Raw genomic sequence first — 18,350 nt, 5'->3', positions numbered from 1 at the left:
AAAAAAAAAAAAAAAAAAAAAAAAAAAAAAAAAGAAGACCACAAAAAGACTCAGCCCTTGTAATGTTTTAAATGTGTTCCTTGGGAATCGACTTTCATTAAATCCCTTCCAGAAACCTACATGGGATTCCTTTTTCGGCCCCTTTGTCCTATGCATTGCTCATTTTCTTAATTATTAGCAAATTAAACATCGAGGCTTTTTAGGCAATGCTTCCCTGAAAATGGAATTTGCCCGACATGAATAGAACACCGTGGGTAAGCTGCCAAGACGTGAACTGTGAGGTAAAATGTGGGAACACCCTGTGTAAATTTTAGTTTCCAGTCTAGCTTGGTACTGAATCCTCTCAAAAAGTAAGACATTTGCTCCGAAGCAAATGCATCTGCCAGATACTTGGAAAGGTTCCATCACCTCTGCGCTCAGTGTCAGCGATGTTCCTAGAGTTGTCGAATATAGTAACATTTAATACTGCACTCGATACGAAGTATTTAATGTGCAGACCAGTGCAACCAAGTGGGGTTTCCAGCAGATATCAAAGGGACATAATTCTACAGAGATGTGAGGCGCCATGCAGTGTGGCTGAGGCCTAGAGACAAAAGGAAGGAGATCTTGTGAGCCATCTCAGGGGGAGTAGTTTGCAGTCAGAGATAACTTTAGAACATGGATGTGGAGGCTAGCCATTTGGCCCAGCTGAGGACAATAAAAATTTAACCTAAGGTGAACTCAGGGAGGGAGATGGGCCAGGCCCAGGGAATGCTCCTGAAGAGCTTCGTCTTGCTCAGACCTCCTGGGCTTTGCTTTTAGCTGCGTCCAGGCCCCTGTCTCCTGAGCTCTGCGTACGGTGCCCTGCCCCCGCCCCAGGCCCACCCCAAGAGCTGCCCTTCCTGCAGCAGATGCAAGTACTATTTCTCTGACAAATGCGTGACGTCCTCAGGTGTTTGAGGGGATAGTTCCGCTAAGTAAATGAAAGAAGCACAAAAATAAGCACAAGCAGGGATGCTTTATATTGATTACAAAAGAGAGAGGGGATTGATGGCTCCACAGTTTAGCCTAAGGACAGACTGGAATCGACGGGCTCTGAGGCCTGCTGGGCTTCTCTAACAGGTGGTCACTGTGGACCCTGGGCCTTCTCTCTGACTTTAGGTCATCCTCAGAGAATAGCCCATCTTAGAGGCAGGACCCCGGGTACCTCAAAATTCTCCTCCATTTCCCTGGGTCTACAGTCCTCTCACTCACAGTTCCCTACAGAAGGAAACGTCTTCCCCTCTCCTGACTCAGTATCTCAGCTGGAGTGCAGTGGTCCCCCCTTTCCTTGGGTCGGCTCCCGAGGACTACCCGGGAGGCTGCTTGGTACTCCCCATGTCTTCCTGCCTCAGAGCCTGCGCTCCCTTTTTGGGCCATCCGTGATGTTTGTTTCTCTGTTGAAGGAGGACACTCCCAGCTCTCTGCTCCTTTGAACAGCCCAGATGTGGAGGCACTTTGTCACCAGTTCCAGCGGCTGGCTCAGGTTACAGCCCACCCACTTCTCTGGGAGGTTGTCTTTAGCTCATTGTTCCTAGGGTCCCAGGGCAAGGATGGGCCTATTGTTTGTTTTTTAATTAAACTCTTATAAAGCATGATGTTTTAAATATCCCATGGATTTGCATACTTCCCACCAGGAATTAAAAGGGCTGTTTTGTTATAGTTTCAGCCCATTGTAAAGTAATTAATAAATCCAGTGCCATGAGTTGAAAAGGTTAGAAAAATAATAGAAATCTTTTTTAATACTTACTCTTATATTTATTTAAATCTACATAGTGAATCTTCCCTCCTTTTAACCCAACGATTCTTTCCATAAAGAAAAGTAATTGGGGTAATGCGACTGTAATTCAAAGCAAATATGGTATTCATCTTTTTTCTTTTTTCTGGATGCATTTTATGTTTTAGTTTCTTACAAAGCAATTTCCAGCGCTCAGATAAACCATGTGAGAGGAACAGACTTAGAATTCCATAATCACAGAACTGTGGGATTTTTTAACCACAAAGGAAACCTAGAGATCCTAGAAGACTAATCTGTGGATGTGGAAAGTTCAAATATCCCCCAAGATTACACAGTGAATTAGAGGCAGAGCCTGGGTAAAGACCCAGATTTCCTGGCTCTCAACTCAAACCTCTTTCCAATATCATTTCTCAAATTCTAACATCGGAAGTTGAATAAAATGTTTTGCTTCACATTTCTTGTGGTTTGAAACATGAGCTTCTCAGAATCTCCAGCTTCAGTGGGGTCAGGGTAACGTGTTGGCTGCCACTGATGGAGGCCAGACAGAGCCCCGGCCAGGTTGGGGTCAGGAATGTAGTTAGGAGAAAGGGATTCCACATTTAAGCTGCAGAGAGAGCAGTGAGTAATGATGGAGAGAAGCAAGAAACGCCCAGAAGACCCAGGGGTCAGCCTAGGTGAGAAAACAGGTACCTCCACGTGCTCCCTTTAGGTGGGCCGGCCCTGCTGCCCAAGGCTAAGTGGCTTCCCACGGTGGCTTAAGACCATCACAGTAACCCCAATGTTTGGAGGGGATCATTTCAACTAAGAGGAGAGAACTTTTTTTTGTAAGAAGGATCTATTTGAAATTTGTCATTCTAAACTAGACCTGGAGACAGTTGTAAATTTCACTGTTTGTGTTCTGGGAGCATCTCTGTGCCTTTCTAGCTCATTCTGTTAAATAAAAGCAAAACAAAAACAGCCCCATAAATATTAAGACTAGGGCTCTCAGGTATCTGTGCCTCCTCATATAAGCCCTTTGGGAAAGGACGTCACCCCTTTTTCTCCATTTTCAATTATGTGTGTGATTTTCTGGAACTTATCCTAAGGCTCCTGTCCATACTTGGCAAAGGTAACTAAGAATTTCTGAGTGTCAAAGGCTATGTGTTTACCCTAAGTAATGATACTGACTGAAAATAATTTACCTTCTATTATAATAGCTAGGAAAGGGCTTTTATCTGTCTTTTATCTATCTGCCTATATATCTTTTTTTCTTTCTTTCTTTTTCTTTTTCTTTCTTGCAGATGCATACCTTGGTAAAGGGCTTTTCTTTTTAAATTACGTTTGTGCTGTGAGGTTTCTATCCCAATAGTTATCTGAGATGCTAGCAATGTTTAGGTTTAATTATGATGTGGAATGTTTTTTCCCCCTTCCCTTTTCAAATGTACAGATTTCTTAGCAGAATGGAAATAGTTTGTTTCTAGACATAGAAATAGGACTTGTATGCTTTGAATGGCCACCTTGATGTTGATTTATATAAAGTAGATATAGACCCATCTTTTAACAGAAATATGATTTTAACTGATAGAAAAGTAGAAAAGAATACCACAGCTACGAAAAAGAAAACCTGGCTTACTATTGAGAAGGGCTTTAGTGCTCTTGGAGTATAAATCTCGTAGTATTGGCTTGGACTTTGCTATAAGCCAAATGAATAAAACTATAGAAATTTAATGTGAATCAGTTTGGCAGAAAGTAGATGATTATCTGAATATGATTTTTAATACATAAAATCTATCTCCTGTTCTTAAAGGAATTTGCAATCTAGTTGGGTAAAGAAGGGCATGCGGGTAGAGGAGAGTTTTGGATAATGGAGTCAGGGGTTGACTATTTGTTCAGGCAGGTCTTAGGGTGGTTTATAAGGTCACCATGGTACAGGATCGGACCTCAGCTTTGCAAGTCCACAGATGGGATTTGGTCAGCCTGAGTACTCGGGGAAACTGACTTGTTGCAGGCACCCCCACAAGAGCACAAACTGGAATGTCATTTTATTAATATGCATTGAGAACTAGAATTTATAAGCAGATGAGAATACCATGTTGGCTGTGCATTTTCTCCCAGCAGGAAAGTCTAAATGGGAAGCATATTATAAACAAGTGGCTCAGTGAGATTGTATGCAGAGCAAGGGCTATGAATTAGAAGACCTTAGCAGCTGGAGGTATCAAATGTTGATGGCCCCACTGGTGCCAAGCCTGGTAGTCCTCCCCTCCCACATGGGTCCAGCCTAATGGGTTCCAACCTTTCTTTTATTTTTTATTGATTGATTGATTGAGACAGGGTCTCACTCTGTCACCCCAGCTAGAGGGCAGTGGTGCAATCTTGGCTCACTGCAACCTCCACTTCCTGAGTTCAAGTGATTCTCTTGCCTCAGCCTCCCAAGTAGCTGAGACAGCAGGCATGAGCTATCACACCTGGCTATTTTTTAATATTTTTTGGGTAGAGATGAGGTTTTACCATGTTGGCTAGTCTGGTCTTGAACTCCTGACCTCAAGTAATCTGCTTGCCTTGGCCTCCCAAAGTGCTGGGATTACAGGTGTGAGCAACCACACCCAGCTCCAACCTTTCTCTTAAATAGTGATAGAGACATTCACAGAATTGCTGCAGCCATGGAAACCTGGTTCTTTTGTTGGCCCATTCTTATTCCAGATGTGGAGTTTTAGTGTTGTTTAATTCAAGGTCAGTGAGAGTTTTAGGCAGTTTTTCCTTTGACTTAAAATATAATTTTAGTTCTAGGACTTAATGGACTTTTTTGCAAAGAGCTAATCTCTTTCATGATATCTTAATTTTGTGCTTTGAACTTCCCAAGGACAAGTTTATCTTCATGTTTCTCTTCCTTTTGTACTGAACACAACTTGTGCTCATCTTTTACAATTTAGCTTAAGCTAAATTGCAGCTTTCCCTCAGTGTACCTTTTCTTAATGTCCTCTTGTCTACCTTATTGAATTTAGACTTCGCTACTTTTTTCTTGCACATTATCCTGTGCTTCTGTGCTCTTTTCTCTATACCCTTCTGTACTTATCATACTCTAATAATTTATTTCCTTATCTTCCTCTTTCATCAGACTGTAAGCTTTAAAAGAACAGCAACTATATTTTATTAAACTTTGTGTCTCCAGCTGCTAACTCAGTGTCTGGAAAAACGTAGGGACCCAGTAACCTGTGGATAAATAGATAGATGGATGGATAAAGTAATATTTATGCTGAGTCCTTAAATGATCAGTAGAATGTTTTTCATAAGACACTGCAAACTACTCTCAAGATCCAACAGGCATTTACTGTATCTTACTTGACCTTTTTTATGGCATTGACTGAGTAGAAGGGTGATTGTGGAAATGAGATTGCAGCATAGTGTATTTCCTCAGTGCTTCTGTCTTAACTCTGTACTGTAGCTAGTACTTGAAATCCATTTTCATGAAAATGGCAGTATTCTTTGGTACTGTAACTTGGAGATGTTCCTACTAGTGCCTTACAATCTTGTTTTGGTTTTCTATTGTTGAATAACAAGCCACCCCAAAACCTAGTAAATTAAAACAATCATTTATTATTCTTGCAATTCTAAAACCTGGTCAAGGCTCAGTTGGGTGGTTCTTCTGTTTACATTATCTGTAGGAACTGGAATGTCAAAGATGGTTCTTCACTCCATTGTGGTATCTCACCTGGGATGGCTGAGACCAGCTGGGGGATGATGGGGCATCATGTGTATATCCTGTCTTTATGCCTAGCTTGTACTTCCTGTCACCATGGTGGTCTCAAGATAGTAGAACTTCTATATGATAACTGGCTTCCAAGAAGGAGATAGTGGAAGCTCCCAGTTTTTTTTTAAGGCTAGGTTTAGGTCTGGTGCATTGGCTCATGCCTATAATCCCAGCACTTTGGGAGGCTGAGGTGGGAACATTGCTTGAACCCAGGAGTTCAAGGCTAGCCTGGATAAAATGGTGAGACCCCATCTCTATAAAAAATATAAAAATTATCCAGGCATGGTAGGTCATGCCTGTAGTCCCAGCTACTTGGGAGACTGATGTGGGAGGATCACTTGAGCCCAGGAGGTTGAGTCTACAGTGAGCCATGATTGCCTCACTGCACTCCTTCCTGGGCGACTGAATGAGATACTGTCTCAAAAAAACAAACCATCAAGCAAAACAAAGGCTAGGTTTAGAACTGGTCACCATTTCTTCTACCTCATTTTGTTGGTGAAAGCCAGCCCAGATTCAGGTAAAGGGGATACAGACTGTGCCTTTTGGTGTATGGAACACTACGCATAGATGAGGAAGGATAGCAGCCATTTTGGAGATTATCTGAAAGAGATGGAATAGTGTGTGGTTCAAGACATGCACTAAAAAATAGCACTTATGCTGCATAGGTACTAAGGAAGCACATCTAGTTTAGTTTATTTGGATGAAGTCTCTGGGAGAGAAAAAGGGCTCTGGTCAGAAAACCATTTTTTGTCAAAATCAAGGCTAGGAATTGATCAGTAATGATTCATGTGTAAACCTAATTTTAAAAGGAGCAACATTATGCTATCTTATCTATTAAAACTCAGGTTTCTCTCCTTCTGTGGAACTTACATGAAGGAAAAAAAACAACTCAGGCCTCTCTTTAATCATTTAACATTACTTTTTTTTTCCAAGTAAGAACATAATAGGACTTTGATATACAAGAATTAAAAAGATCTGTTTCCTATTACTTTTCTCACCTTCGAGAGGTGTTTGGAAAAGTGTCCCATAATTAAAGTTTCTTGAGTTGGTTATTCTACTGGGAAATTTTTGTCATAGATTTTTTTCTTCCTAATGTTAAGATGAAGAATGGCCTAGAAGTGACCCTAATAGTCCTATTTCTTGACGTGAGCTATTTCATGAATGTTTTAAAAGTATGATAATTAGTTTCAAAAATCTTGAAAGACCCAGATAAATCAAGATCAGGACACAGTAAGTGGGAACATAGAATGTATACTTTTTTGAAGTATACAGAATTTCATAAATAATCCCCCTTTACTGATAGCATCCCTTTCATAACAGCTGTGACAGTCTATATATAGATAGTATATTACTTTGTAGCTTTTTGAATAGCTTGTGCCTCTCTTCCATGCTTATGGTCACTCATCTCTGTGGCATTTCACAAGAACAGATGTGTAATAAAGTTCCCAGGAGGCTGAAGGAATGAATAATTTACCTGCCAAGGACTTTGGTGAAGAACAGAATTCATTTCTTCCATTCCTTTAGAATGGGGGTCCTTATTCTAAAAATAAGCTTTAAGATTACTTTCAAAGATAGACACAGTGGAAGAAAAGCATAAATATAGGTGAAGCAGACACAGCAGAGAGAAAATGCAGGCAGGAAATAAAATTAAATTGTACACAAAACACATGCCCTAGAGTTCTCCACCTGGGCTGGAGGATAAGGGAGCAGAGGTTTGACCCAGTGCCACGTCCAACCAAATGAAGAAGGGAAACTGCCATGACCAAGGCTGTGAGATCCCAGCGTAGTCATTTGCCATGAAGAGCTAACAGGATAGATTCTGTTAACAAAGGGTTTGCTTGTATGCTGCTCTCATGACTGTGATCTATTTTGTTTGTTTGTTTTTGTTTTTGTTTTTTGAGATGGAGTCTCACTCTGTTGCCTAGACTGGAGTGCAGTGGCACGATCTCAGCTCACTGCAACCTCCGCCTCTCAGCTTCAAGTGATTCTCCTGCATCTGTCTTTCGAGTAGCTGGGATTACAGGTATGTGCCACCATGCCTGACTAATATTTTTGCTTTTTTAGTAGAGACAGGGTTCGACCATGTTGGCCAGGCTGGTCTCGAACTCCTGACCTCAAGTGATCCACCCGCCTCAGCCTCCCAAAGTGCTAGGATTATGGGCGTGAGCCACCGTGCCTGGCCGACTATGATCTTGTTAATATTACCTAAGGGTTATAGTCCATGGGAGAAAAAAGCTAGAGTGGTTCTTTCTGAAACCTGAAGGCCAGGCATGGTGGCTCACACCTGTAATTCCAGCACTTTGGGAGGTCAGGTGGAAGATTGCATGAGCCCAGGAATTTGAGACTAGCCTGGGCAACATGGTGAAACCCCAGCTCTATTTAAAGAATAAGGCCAGGTGTGGTGGCTCACACCTGTAATCCTAATGCTTTGGGAATCTGAAGCAGGTGGATTGCTTGAGTTCAGGAGTTTGAGACCACCCTGGGCAACATGGTGAAATCCCATCTCTCCTAAAAAAGTACAAAAATTAGTCGGGTGTGGTGGAGCATGCCTATAGTCCCAGTTACTCAGGAGGCTGAAGCATGAGAATCACTTGAACTCAGGAGGCAGAGATTGTAATGAGCCGAGATCATGCCACTGCACTCCAGCCTGGGCAGCAGAGAGACTCTGTCTCAAAAAATTTTTTTAAATTAAAAATTAAAAAGAAAAAAGAAAATGAAGCCTGAAACCCAGTTATTGAGGTATACAGGATCTTACCCCTGTCATTTTATTTAAAACAAGCATTTAAGCCTGGCGAACAAAAACAGTTCTAATGTTCCTTGGAGGGGAGGTAGCATTCAGAGATCATAGATTCATTTAACAATTACTGACTGAGGACCTTCTGTGTGTCTAGTTATCTATGCTCTTAGGCACTGGGGATGTGGCAGTGAACAAGAACAGATATAAATGAGAAGAGATGGGAGGGAATTGGGGGAGGGACATCGGGGGGTGGGGAGTTGGGGGGGATGGCATGGGGAGAAATGCCAGATATAGGTGAGGGGGAGGAAGGCAGCAAATCACACTGCCACGTGTATACCTATGCAACAATCTTGCATGTTCTTCACATGTACCCCAAAACCTAAAAGGCAATTTAAAAAAATTAAAAAATTAAAAAAAAAAAAGGGGTGGTGGTGATGGTCGCACGATCATGTGAATGTACTTAATGCCACTGAACTGTACACTTCAAAATGTTTAAACTGATAAATTTATGTTGTGTATAAAAAAGGCAGTTAAGGCAAGTAAGATGCTATGTCATGGGACTAGATCAAGCACTTGGGGTTGGGGTGTTAACAGACTTTGAAAGGGGCCTCTACCCTGCAGGAGGGGCTGGCTGGAGGGATCTGTGGGTGCCTGATTCAGAAAGAAGCAAGAGCTGTGACCCAGCCTGGTTTTGGAACTTGAGGTTGTCAAATGGAATCTGTTGTATGTGACCCAAGGAGGCAGCTGCACTGGCTGGGGAAAATTGGAGGGACTCTATGGGTGCCAGGCCCAGCTGCAGGGCACACAGCTGCCCTCTGAGGCTGGCACCTGCCTCCTTTACTTACCCAAGGCTTTTCCTCATGTTTTTATTTCCAGACGGCCATCCTGAGACGACAGGGTCGATACATATGCTCAACAGTGCCTGCGAAGGCGGAAGAGGAAGCACAGAGCTTATTTGTTACAGAGGTAAGGCTCTTTCTTGCATTGTTTTACATTTTAAAGTCATTTTTCTCTGTCTCCTTTTCTTTAAATTTCAAAATTTTCAACAAAGTGTCAATGGACTAATTATATTTTTATGATGGAAGTTCAAATAGGAGAATAATGTGAAGTTTTCAGACTCTGAAACTGACAAAAATGTCCACAGGGGCTATTTCTTTTTTACATTTTTATTATTTTTTAAAATTTATTTGGAGGGTGCTATATCTGACTACAAAAAATGAATTCTACAGAATTTATCCCATGGGCTTGAAATAAGCAGTAACTTGTAAATGAATTCACTGGAAATCTGTTGGAGGCCTTGTTACTAATACTGTTTTAAAGGCAACACACACATTTATGTATCATTTATTTCATTTATGTATTTATATTTGCAAGTTATTTTTGACTAGTATTCATGAAGTACTAGCTGATAATAAGCAGGGCCATATGTATTGCTAATCAAGAGACATTGATTAATATTACTTTTATTTGAGCATACAAATAAAATTATATTATGGAGGAAAGATAAATTATTTACTTATTTATTTTTTATTTTTATTTTTTGAGACAGAGTCTTGCTCGGTTGTCTAGGTTAGAGTGCTTTGGAGCAATCTTAGCTTACTGCAGCCTCTGCCTCTCCTGGGTTCAAGCGGTTCTCCTGCCTCAGCCTCCTGAGTAGCTGGGATTACACGCATGTGCCACCATGCCCAGCTAATTTTTGTATTTTTAGTAGGGACGGGGTTTCACCATGTTGGCCAGGCTGGTCTCAACCTCCTGACCTCAAGCGATCTTGGCCTCCCGAAGTGCTGGGATTACTGGCATGAGCCACCGTGCCTGGCCAGAAAAACAAATTACTGCAATTTAGGTTGCTTGCTTTAGTTTTTCCCCTTGGAGTGTTTGTTTTTCCCTCCAGGTAATTTTAGATAGGAAGGAATAATTAGGTGTTTTAATTTTTTTGCTTTAAGTGCTCCTTCATTTAAAAATAATGATTTTCTAATCCTGGTTTTTCTAGTTGATATTTAGATCATGAATATGCCTGTCAATAAAATTGCTTACTATAAGAAAGCTGTGTATACTTTTATAAATAAAGACCAATTAAATAACAATATATAATTTCCATTGATATTTTTAAAAAATTAAATATAAAATTTAAAAATTTTAAGGTGTGTTTTCTCATCTTTCTGAAAAGGTAACTTTCTGTCTTACCTCCTTTGCCACTATATTAGTAAACTTAATTCCAGACAAATACAGCCAGATGTGTTTGTGAATGTATGTAGTTATAAATGCCTTTTTAAGGCAGGTGGTAGCAAATTATGACCTGCAAGCAAAATCCAGCTGTAGCCTATTTTTGTAAATAAAGTTTTATTGTAAAACAGCCAAGCACATTTGTTTACATATTGCCTATATCTACTGTCACCATGCAACTCAAAGTTATGTAATTGTAACAGATATAATGTGACCCTCAAAGCTGAAAATATGTATGATCTTGCCTTTTGCACAAAAAGTTTGTTGACCTATGTTTTAAAGCATGTGGCAAAATTATTAATTGCTAACTCAATTCTCCTAGTTGATTAAAAAAATGTGTTTTTTTGAGGGAGAATTCTCCATTAAGTTATTTAATCACTGCAAGTTGAGAAATAGCTGCTTCATTCTGTGCTGCTAGAGCCAACATAACTAAATACTTTTGGGACCCTTCCACTTGGGTGGAGTGAACATTATTTCCTCTTCATCCTCTGATCCAGAGAATGACCTAATGGCTTAAAACAAAGCAAAACAAAACAGGAAAAAAAAAAAAAAAAAAAAAAAAAAAAAAAACTTCAAAAACCTTTGAGCCAAGCTTCAAAATATTATTGAATTTCACAAGTTTGAAATGTCAGTCACATTTCTGTCTTTTTGGAGGTACAGTTCTCTGGATCTGGGTTTCTGATGGGACGACTTATCTCCTAGACTTTCTATATCCTCACAGGAGTGGGGGTTGCTTGCCTAATTCTGTGCTTCTGCTTTGGAATTTAGCCAGTGGCTGCTATGTAGATGGTCAACAATGGCTTGTTAAATCAATGACTCTCTAAATACTTAGCCAGATTCACTGTGGAGTGTTTTTCGGATGTGCTATTCCTTATAATTATAAATATTTAAATGTAATAAAATATAAATTATTTCCCCCATTTTGCCTAAGGTATTAAAATTTGGGCTTCATTTATAAATGCATTTATAATATACAAATTTATCCTAGTTTATTTAGTTTTTAATTTGATGGGTACATCTTGTATTTCAGAATAGCTTTAATGTCCTGCAAGAGACTTGGTGGCACAACTTGAGCTGCAGTGCTTGATGAAATCCCACTGTGGCTGTCTGAAGATAATAGGAGCATGCTCACAAGACCGTGTCGTACATGGTCAGGCGTGACTACTTAGCTGCGCCAGTGGACATGAGGCAGTAGCGGGAAAACCCAAAACTATGAATCATTCTGAAATCTGATTGCTTTTAGAATGCAGCTTGGATTATGAATGTATGATACTCTAAATGTGAAAATGCTTTGAGAAATCAAAAAAAATCATTTTCAAGGATAAAATAGTGTTTTAAAATATTTGTAACTACATTGTAAAAAAAATGAAAAGTTGGTCAGCTCCAAAATCTGACTCTGCTCTCAGCCCTTCTCTGCTATTTATTCCACCTCTCAGAATAATTTTAAAAACTTACCTTTGCATCACACCCTTGTCAGTAAAGTGCTTATTGTAGAGCCTGGCGCAAAGTCAGCACTTGCTGCTGTTGCAATTATTATTTTCATGAGTTTAGAGGTAGAGGGGAGTTTGCTTCAGAAGGCCTTCAGGCATAGCCTATGACACAGATAAAAAGGTTGACAGTAGAAATGTTGTTCATGTTAGTTATAGCCAGAGTCAAATAAACTAGATAAGGCATAAATACATTTATCTACCTATATTTTCACTGATTCACTCATGCTTTTTTGCGTACACTGAAGTTGGCACATATATAGTCAAGGGCTGACTGTACAGATGGTTTGAACTAAGCTGATTTTAACTAAAATAGCTTTCCTTTTGATGTTGACTCATTCGTATTTGAAGATCTGGTGGATGTGGCATTATAATCTTAGGCTGTATGCACTGCTGGAGGATCTTCATGGATAAACGAATGACAGACACCAGGCTGGCCCATCGAATCTGTCATGTGGCGAGGTGGTTTGAATGCAGTCTGTGTAGGTTAGGTCACTGAGAGAATCTTTGGCAGTTGAGGACTACATTAAATATTCTGTACACACACAGAGATGAAAATGTCATGGTGCTAATGTTAATTGAAATGCAAATCTTTTTCCTAATTATTTTACTCTTTTCTTATGAATGGAAAGAAAAACTGGGGGGAAATTTATATGATAATATCAACTAACAGAGCTAGTTCTAATATAATACCATGAAAGAGTCTTCAAGTTCAATATTAACTAGCAGACCTGGTTCTGATATTAGTAAATAACATGAAAGCGTCTTTAAGTTCAATATTAACTAACAGAGCTAGTTCTAATGTTAGTAAATACCATGAAAGTATCTTTAAGTTCATGCATTCTATTCACTGTCATCTCCTAGTAGAGGCCACATGACTTCTTAAGAACCAGGTGCTTAGTCTGAAATAGTTCATTGTTATGTAAATGTCATAAGGTTAGGTGAAGTTGTCTCCTTGTAAAATCTGCTCTCAGATCATTAATGATGATAACTTAAAGTGACACTGCCCCCAAAGGTAGTGTTTCAGTGCTTCAGAGTCTCAAGCTTCACAGGAGCCTCTGGTGATGGAATTTCAGGCATTAACTGGTTGATGGGAAATAATTTTTTTGATGTTTGTATGGGTATGCCTTCAGAAACTTTCCCAAGTGTTTTCCAAAAAATCATCACGTATCTTTCTGTTTTTAAAATCCCCCTTCAATAGTGCATCAAAACCTACAACTCTGACTGGCATCTTGTGAACTATAAATATGAAGATTACTCAGGAGAGTTTCGACAGCTTCCGAAGTGAGTAAACTATGTTTTACACATAGGGAAAAGTCTTTGTACTTGAAATACTTGAGGGGAGGTATGTAACTTCATATGCAATCAGAGTAACTGGAGAAAATATTTCTAGATGGTTTATGTGTATGTGGTGTAACTATTGTTTACAGGGCCTTTGATTGTAAGACTCAAATATTCTACTTTGCCATTTATAAGTAGTAATAAACATGTGAATAGTTTCATATGTCCAGTGATTCTTTTCAGGCTACCACTGATAAAAAACCATAAATAAGTGAAAGTGTTTCACTAAGAAATATAAGAAAATGTAAGTGTACTGAAATATGCTGCAGTATATTTTCTCCTTAAAAAAATGAGGAAGATACTTATAAAGAACATTTTACATTGAATAAATTTTATGTTTTAAAAAAAAGTAAATCAAGAAACAAGCATTTTCCCAGTTAGATTTTTTTTTTACCTCCTTTAAAGTATTAACTTATTATAGACTATACCAAAAGCAAATGTGTTTAGAATGAATAGTGGTGGTTAACTGAATCGGGATAGGTAGGTATTGCTTTGAGAGACCATCTGTTATTAAAGAGTACATCCTGAAATGACACAGTTGGTGTCTTAGTCCATTTTATGTTGCTTTAAAGGAATGCCTGAGGCTGGGCAATTTATAAAGAAAAGAGATATATATATTTATTTATTTATTTTTATTTATTTTTTTGAGATAGAGTCTCGCTCTGTCACCCAGGCAGGAGTACATCAGCTTACTGCAACCTCTACCTCCCATGTTCATGTGACTTTCCTGCCTCAGCCTCCTGAGTAGCTGGGATTACAGGCAAGCACTACCACACCCAGCTAATTTTTGTATTTTTAGTAGAGATGGAGTTTTACCCTGTTGGCCAGGCTGGTCTCAAACTCCTAACCTCAGGTGATCCACTTGACTCGGCCTCTCAAAGTGCTGGGATTACAGGCATGAGCCACTGCACCCATCCAAGAAAAGAGATTTATTTCTCTCATAGTTCTGCAGGTTGTACAAGAAGCATAACACATGCTTCTGCTCAGCTTCTGGTGAAGAGTTTTGTGCTGCTTCAAAACATGAAGGAGACGGTCAAAGGGAAAGCTGGCACTTGTGAAGAGAGACCAAAGAGGAGGAGGAGCCTCACTTTATAACAACCCATTCTCTTGGTTACTAGTCCATTTCAGCAACAAGTACTTCCATCCTGCCAGGAACAAGAATTCACTCATTACTGTGAGAACAGCACCAAGCATTTCATGATGGATTTGCCCCATGACCCACTAGGCCCAGAAATGCAATATTGGGGACCAAATTTCAATCTCAGTTTTGGTGGGAATAAAAACTATATCCAAACCATAGCAGTTGGCAAATTGAAGTATACTTGATTATGAAAATTGAAAGCAACTAGTGATGGCTTATGTTTTAAAACTAACCATCACCAATGAAAATATTACTTGAGGCCTGATTAATGCATTTTTCTTTGTGTTTGTTAAATCTTTGAGCTGGAACCTTTTATGCTGTTCTCAGTGGACCTAGCTGTTTGTTTTCCCTCCTTGGGTGGCTTTGCCACTCCTTAAGAGTGTTCAGCCAGTTCCCCGATTGCCTCTTTAAACCTCAGCCGGGAACACTCCCTCCTAGCATTATCTTCTCCAGATGGGTATGCTCTTTAATTCTATATTTACCCAATCCTCCCTTTGGGATTTTTGAATTCTTCCCATTGGATTGGCTTAACCCATCTTTGTTGATCATTTTGTTCATAGTCTCAGGGTTGAAAGATACCAGACTATGTGATGCCGTGTACTTACTATCTAATAGACTGGGGGTACATTTTCCCTTTTCGCACTAATAAGAATTTCCAAATGTGTGATGAGAAAGAGAGGGAGAATGGTAACAGTGGCGAAGAACACAGATTCTATGTTCTGCCTGGGACAACTCTGCCCCCTGTAAGCCTGAGTTTCCTCATTGTTAAATGGCCTCAACAACAGTCGCCATCATTAAAGGATTAAATGAGGCGGCACATGAGAGGTGCACAGGGCCTGGCACCTAACCCCCACTGAGTAAATGCAAGCTGCTGTCGATATTGCTGTCTTGTGTTTGTTGTGGTTAATACCACCATCGTTAATCACTTTCAATGCAACAACTCAATCTTCTTTTTTTTTCTCATAAACTTTGTATTAAAAGTTATTCTACCAAGTCTTTGTTTATTAAAAACGAATCCACTTTCTTATTTTTAAAATGCCTGCTAACTCCCCAGAAGCTATGCTGTCTTTTCCACGTAGCTTTTTGGAGCTTTCTTACTCAAGTCTCTTGGCTTATCCACCTTGAAAAGCAAGTACATAGATGGTTTTATTCTTTATCTGAGTAAAGAAGCTGGGCCATCTTTGGATTTGGTAAAGCCTGGGCCCTCTGATGGAGAAGGGAATGCAAAGCCTCTTCCTTGACTAGGCATTTGTAAAACAAATTTTCTTTCTTGTTTTTATAGCAAAGTGGTCAAGTTGGATAAACTTCCAGTTCATGTCTATGAAGTTGACGAGGAGGTCGATAAAGATGAGGTGGGATACCTGCTTGCTGTTGCTTCTCTTTCACTCTGGATTTAAACATCCATTTTACAGACTTAGAAGATTAGTTAGAAAATTACCAACATTTAGCCAAAACAGGCATTAAAGTGTTTCATGAAATGGGAAGAATTTTTTTTAATGTTCTTGATTGACTGGAATAAGAGCTCTGTTTCAAGTTCACCGCTTAGCATTTCATGTTCTCTTGGTTGTGTTTATTTGTTCTGCGATCATTTTCAAAGACTTGGATCCGATTTGGCTACATTGTTAAAAGATATCAAGATTACTTAGACCTTGAATTTAGGGTGTTTTTCAACAGATCTGGAAACAACTGTCAGCCCTTAGATTTAAATGGCTATTTCTTCAATGATTGCTTTCAGTGAAGTCTGATTTTATCAAGCTCACTCCTCCTACTCCTAAAGAAAAGCTCATGGCTAAAGATTTTTATCACTAGCATTATAGTCAGAAATGCTAAATCTCATGGCTAAAGAAGTATATAAAGGGAGTAGGGCATTGAGCAGAGTGTGCCCACTGAGTGAGGGAAACCTCGCAAAAGACAGTGCCCATCTCCGCATTTCTCATTCTCCCCACTGAAGGTTGAATGTCCCATTGTGAGTTTAGGTTTTTCCTTTTTAAAAAAAAAAAAAAAATGTCAACTGAGCTATAACACAAGCCATTTGCATGTAGCAAATTATTTTAGAAACCACTTTTAAAATAATTCTAAGAAAAATTAGTGCTCATTCAAAATGAACAATATATTGGGAACTTGGAGCTGATTGGTGAATAGTGACAGGAGGGCCAATGGAAATATTGCATGTAAGGGCATACACTAAATCGTAAAATCCTAGATGGTAAATTATTTCTATTATTGCTATTGATAGCCATAGTAAAACCACCAATATTAACATTGAGACGATCCAAGACAAAACATATGATGCGTCTTTCTGCAATTGTCTGATTACAAAAGCTTTGACAGATTGTGTATTTATGTGTGTAGTTTTCCTCTTTCTGTTACATATACTATCATGTGCTTAACATATCTGTAGCAGCAGCTGGCAGCTCCATGCTAACTCCTCCTTAAACCCAGGTCTTGCGGTGCTGCGTGGTTGTGCTTGCAAAGCAGGTCTCTTCACTTCTCTCAGCTCTTTCCTTTCACTTCTCTGACTCCCCCTTTCTTCCCCTCTATCCCTGCTTGCATTCTTGCCTGTCTCTCCTTCTCTTTCCCCCCATCATTTTATCTCTCCTTTCTGTATTGCCTCACATTTCCTCCCTTTCTTTATTCACCTTTCCCTGAACTAAGCCTCTGGGAAGGTTTCCAGGAATGTGCTTTTGTCCTCTGACTACAGGGGAGTGTAATTTGAAAACATTTTTTCATGAAACCAGGCAAGACCTTCCAACTTGAGTGGTCAAGTGTGGGATGTCCTTTTGTGGCCCATTGAACACCGATAAATAAAAATTTGGACAGGAGCTAGCTTTGCCTTTAATGGAATAAAGTTTTCAGAAATGTGAGTGGGTCTCTCTCTTTTATTGCTAAGTGGACTTTTATGTGACTTGTAGCCATTTGTGTCAATGGGTACTTAAGTAAAGGGGCAATGGACAACTTGGCACAAAAGGAATGACCTTCCCATTGACCAGACTCACAGCAAGTAACCCAAGTAGTAAAAGGAGGCTGACTGGTGGTGTTTTCCTTCTGTCCTAGGATGCTGCCTCCCTCGGTTCCCAGAAGGGTGGGATCACCAAGCATGGCTGGCTGTACAAAGGCAACATGAACAGTGCCATCAGCGTGACCATGAGGGTGAGGACACGTGTCACTCTGCCCTCCCTTCTCACAAGCCCTTTCTGCCATAGAGTGTGAGAACAATACTCAAGATGAATGTGCATGCTGTTCTTCCTGACAAAAGGGACGTTGTCTGGTTCCTAGGATGCTCCCCTGGTGATAGCAGCCCCATTGGCACAGCCCCATCCACCCACTTTCCCTCACTGTCTTCTGACCACCAGCATAAGGAGACCACCCCTGGGCTGGAGTGAAGGTGCAGTCACTGACATAGGCTTTCTTCTCTGTAGTAACGGAAAAGTGTTCCTTGGTACCTCATAGAATGTCACCAAGGGGCTATGTGTCATGCCAATACTGAGCACTTCTGTGGAGATGTACCATAACAAAGTCAAGTAAAGCAAAAATTGAGGACGAAGAAATAAAATAGTTACATAGAAGAGAAGGTTGCATAGAGAGAAGTCTAACTAATAGAAGAAGCTATTCAGGAAAAAAGTGGGACCAGAGGAAGATCAGGATTGATAACAAAGGAGGCAGGGAGATGAACAGGGAGATAAAAATTAAGGAGGAAATGTGAGTGCCATTACCCTGAGGCTGGAAAATCATTCAGCATCACAAGGGAAAAACTAGTTCCCATTCTGTGAGCAAGAAACCCTGGGGATTTTAGAGAAAATTTCCGTCCTTCTATGTTTCATCCCAAATTGGAAGTCCCTGCACTGCTTTTGGGTAGTTACGTAAAATCTCCGATTCTGTAGGTGAGAAAAAATGACCCCGGGATATTAGGGGAACCACCTCCTCAGAACTGAGATGCA

At 39.9% G+C, this 18,350-nt stretch overlaps 1 protein-coding gene across 40 annotated transcripts in view; it reads left to right on the top strand.

The window, feature by feature from the left end:
* The window catches only part of DOCK9 (dedicator of cytokinesis 9), a 297,719-nt gene that overhangs the window by 149,335 nt on the left and 130,034 nt on the right, over nucleotides 1–18,350 (top strand). For 39 of the 40 annotated variants that reach the window (XM_032277575.1, XM_032277569.1, XM_032277548.1 and 36 more), the window contains exons 3-6: nucleotides 9,097–9,186; nucleotides 13,132–13,214; nucleotides 15,695–15,764; nucleotides 17,467–17,562. In XM_032277575.1, the coding sequence (XP_032133466.1) occupies nucleotides 9,097–9,186; nucleotides 13,132–13,214; nucleotides 15,695–15,764; nucleotides 17,467–17,562 (339 nt within the window). Of the gene's footprint in view, nucleotides 1–9,096; nucleotides 9,187–13,131; nucleotides 13,215–15,694; nucleotides 15,765–17,466; nucleotides 17,563–17,607; nucleotides 18,112–18,350 lie in introns of those variants that run through there. The other variant, XM_032277576.1, reaches the window with a different exon arrangement.

Source organism: Sapajus apella, unplaced genomic scaffold (genome assembly GCF_009761245.1).
Source record: "Sapajus apella isolate SASKATOON/1434 unplaced genomic scaffold, GSC_monkey_1.0 scaffold9, whole genome shotgun sequence".
Lineage (NCBI taxonomy): Eukaryota > Metazoa > Chordata > Mammalia > Primates > Cebidae > Sapajus > Sapajus apella.
The sequence above is the reverse complement of the archived record's forward strand: the minus strand, read 5'-3'. Positions and strand labels throughout refer to the sequence as shown.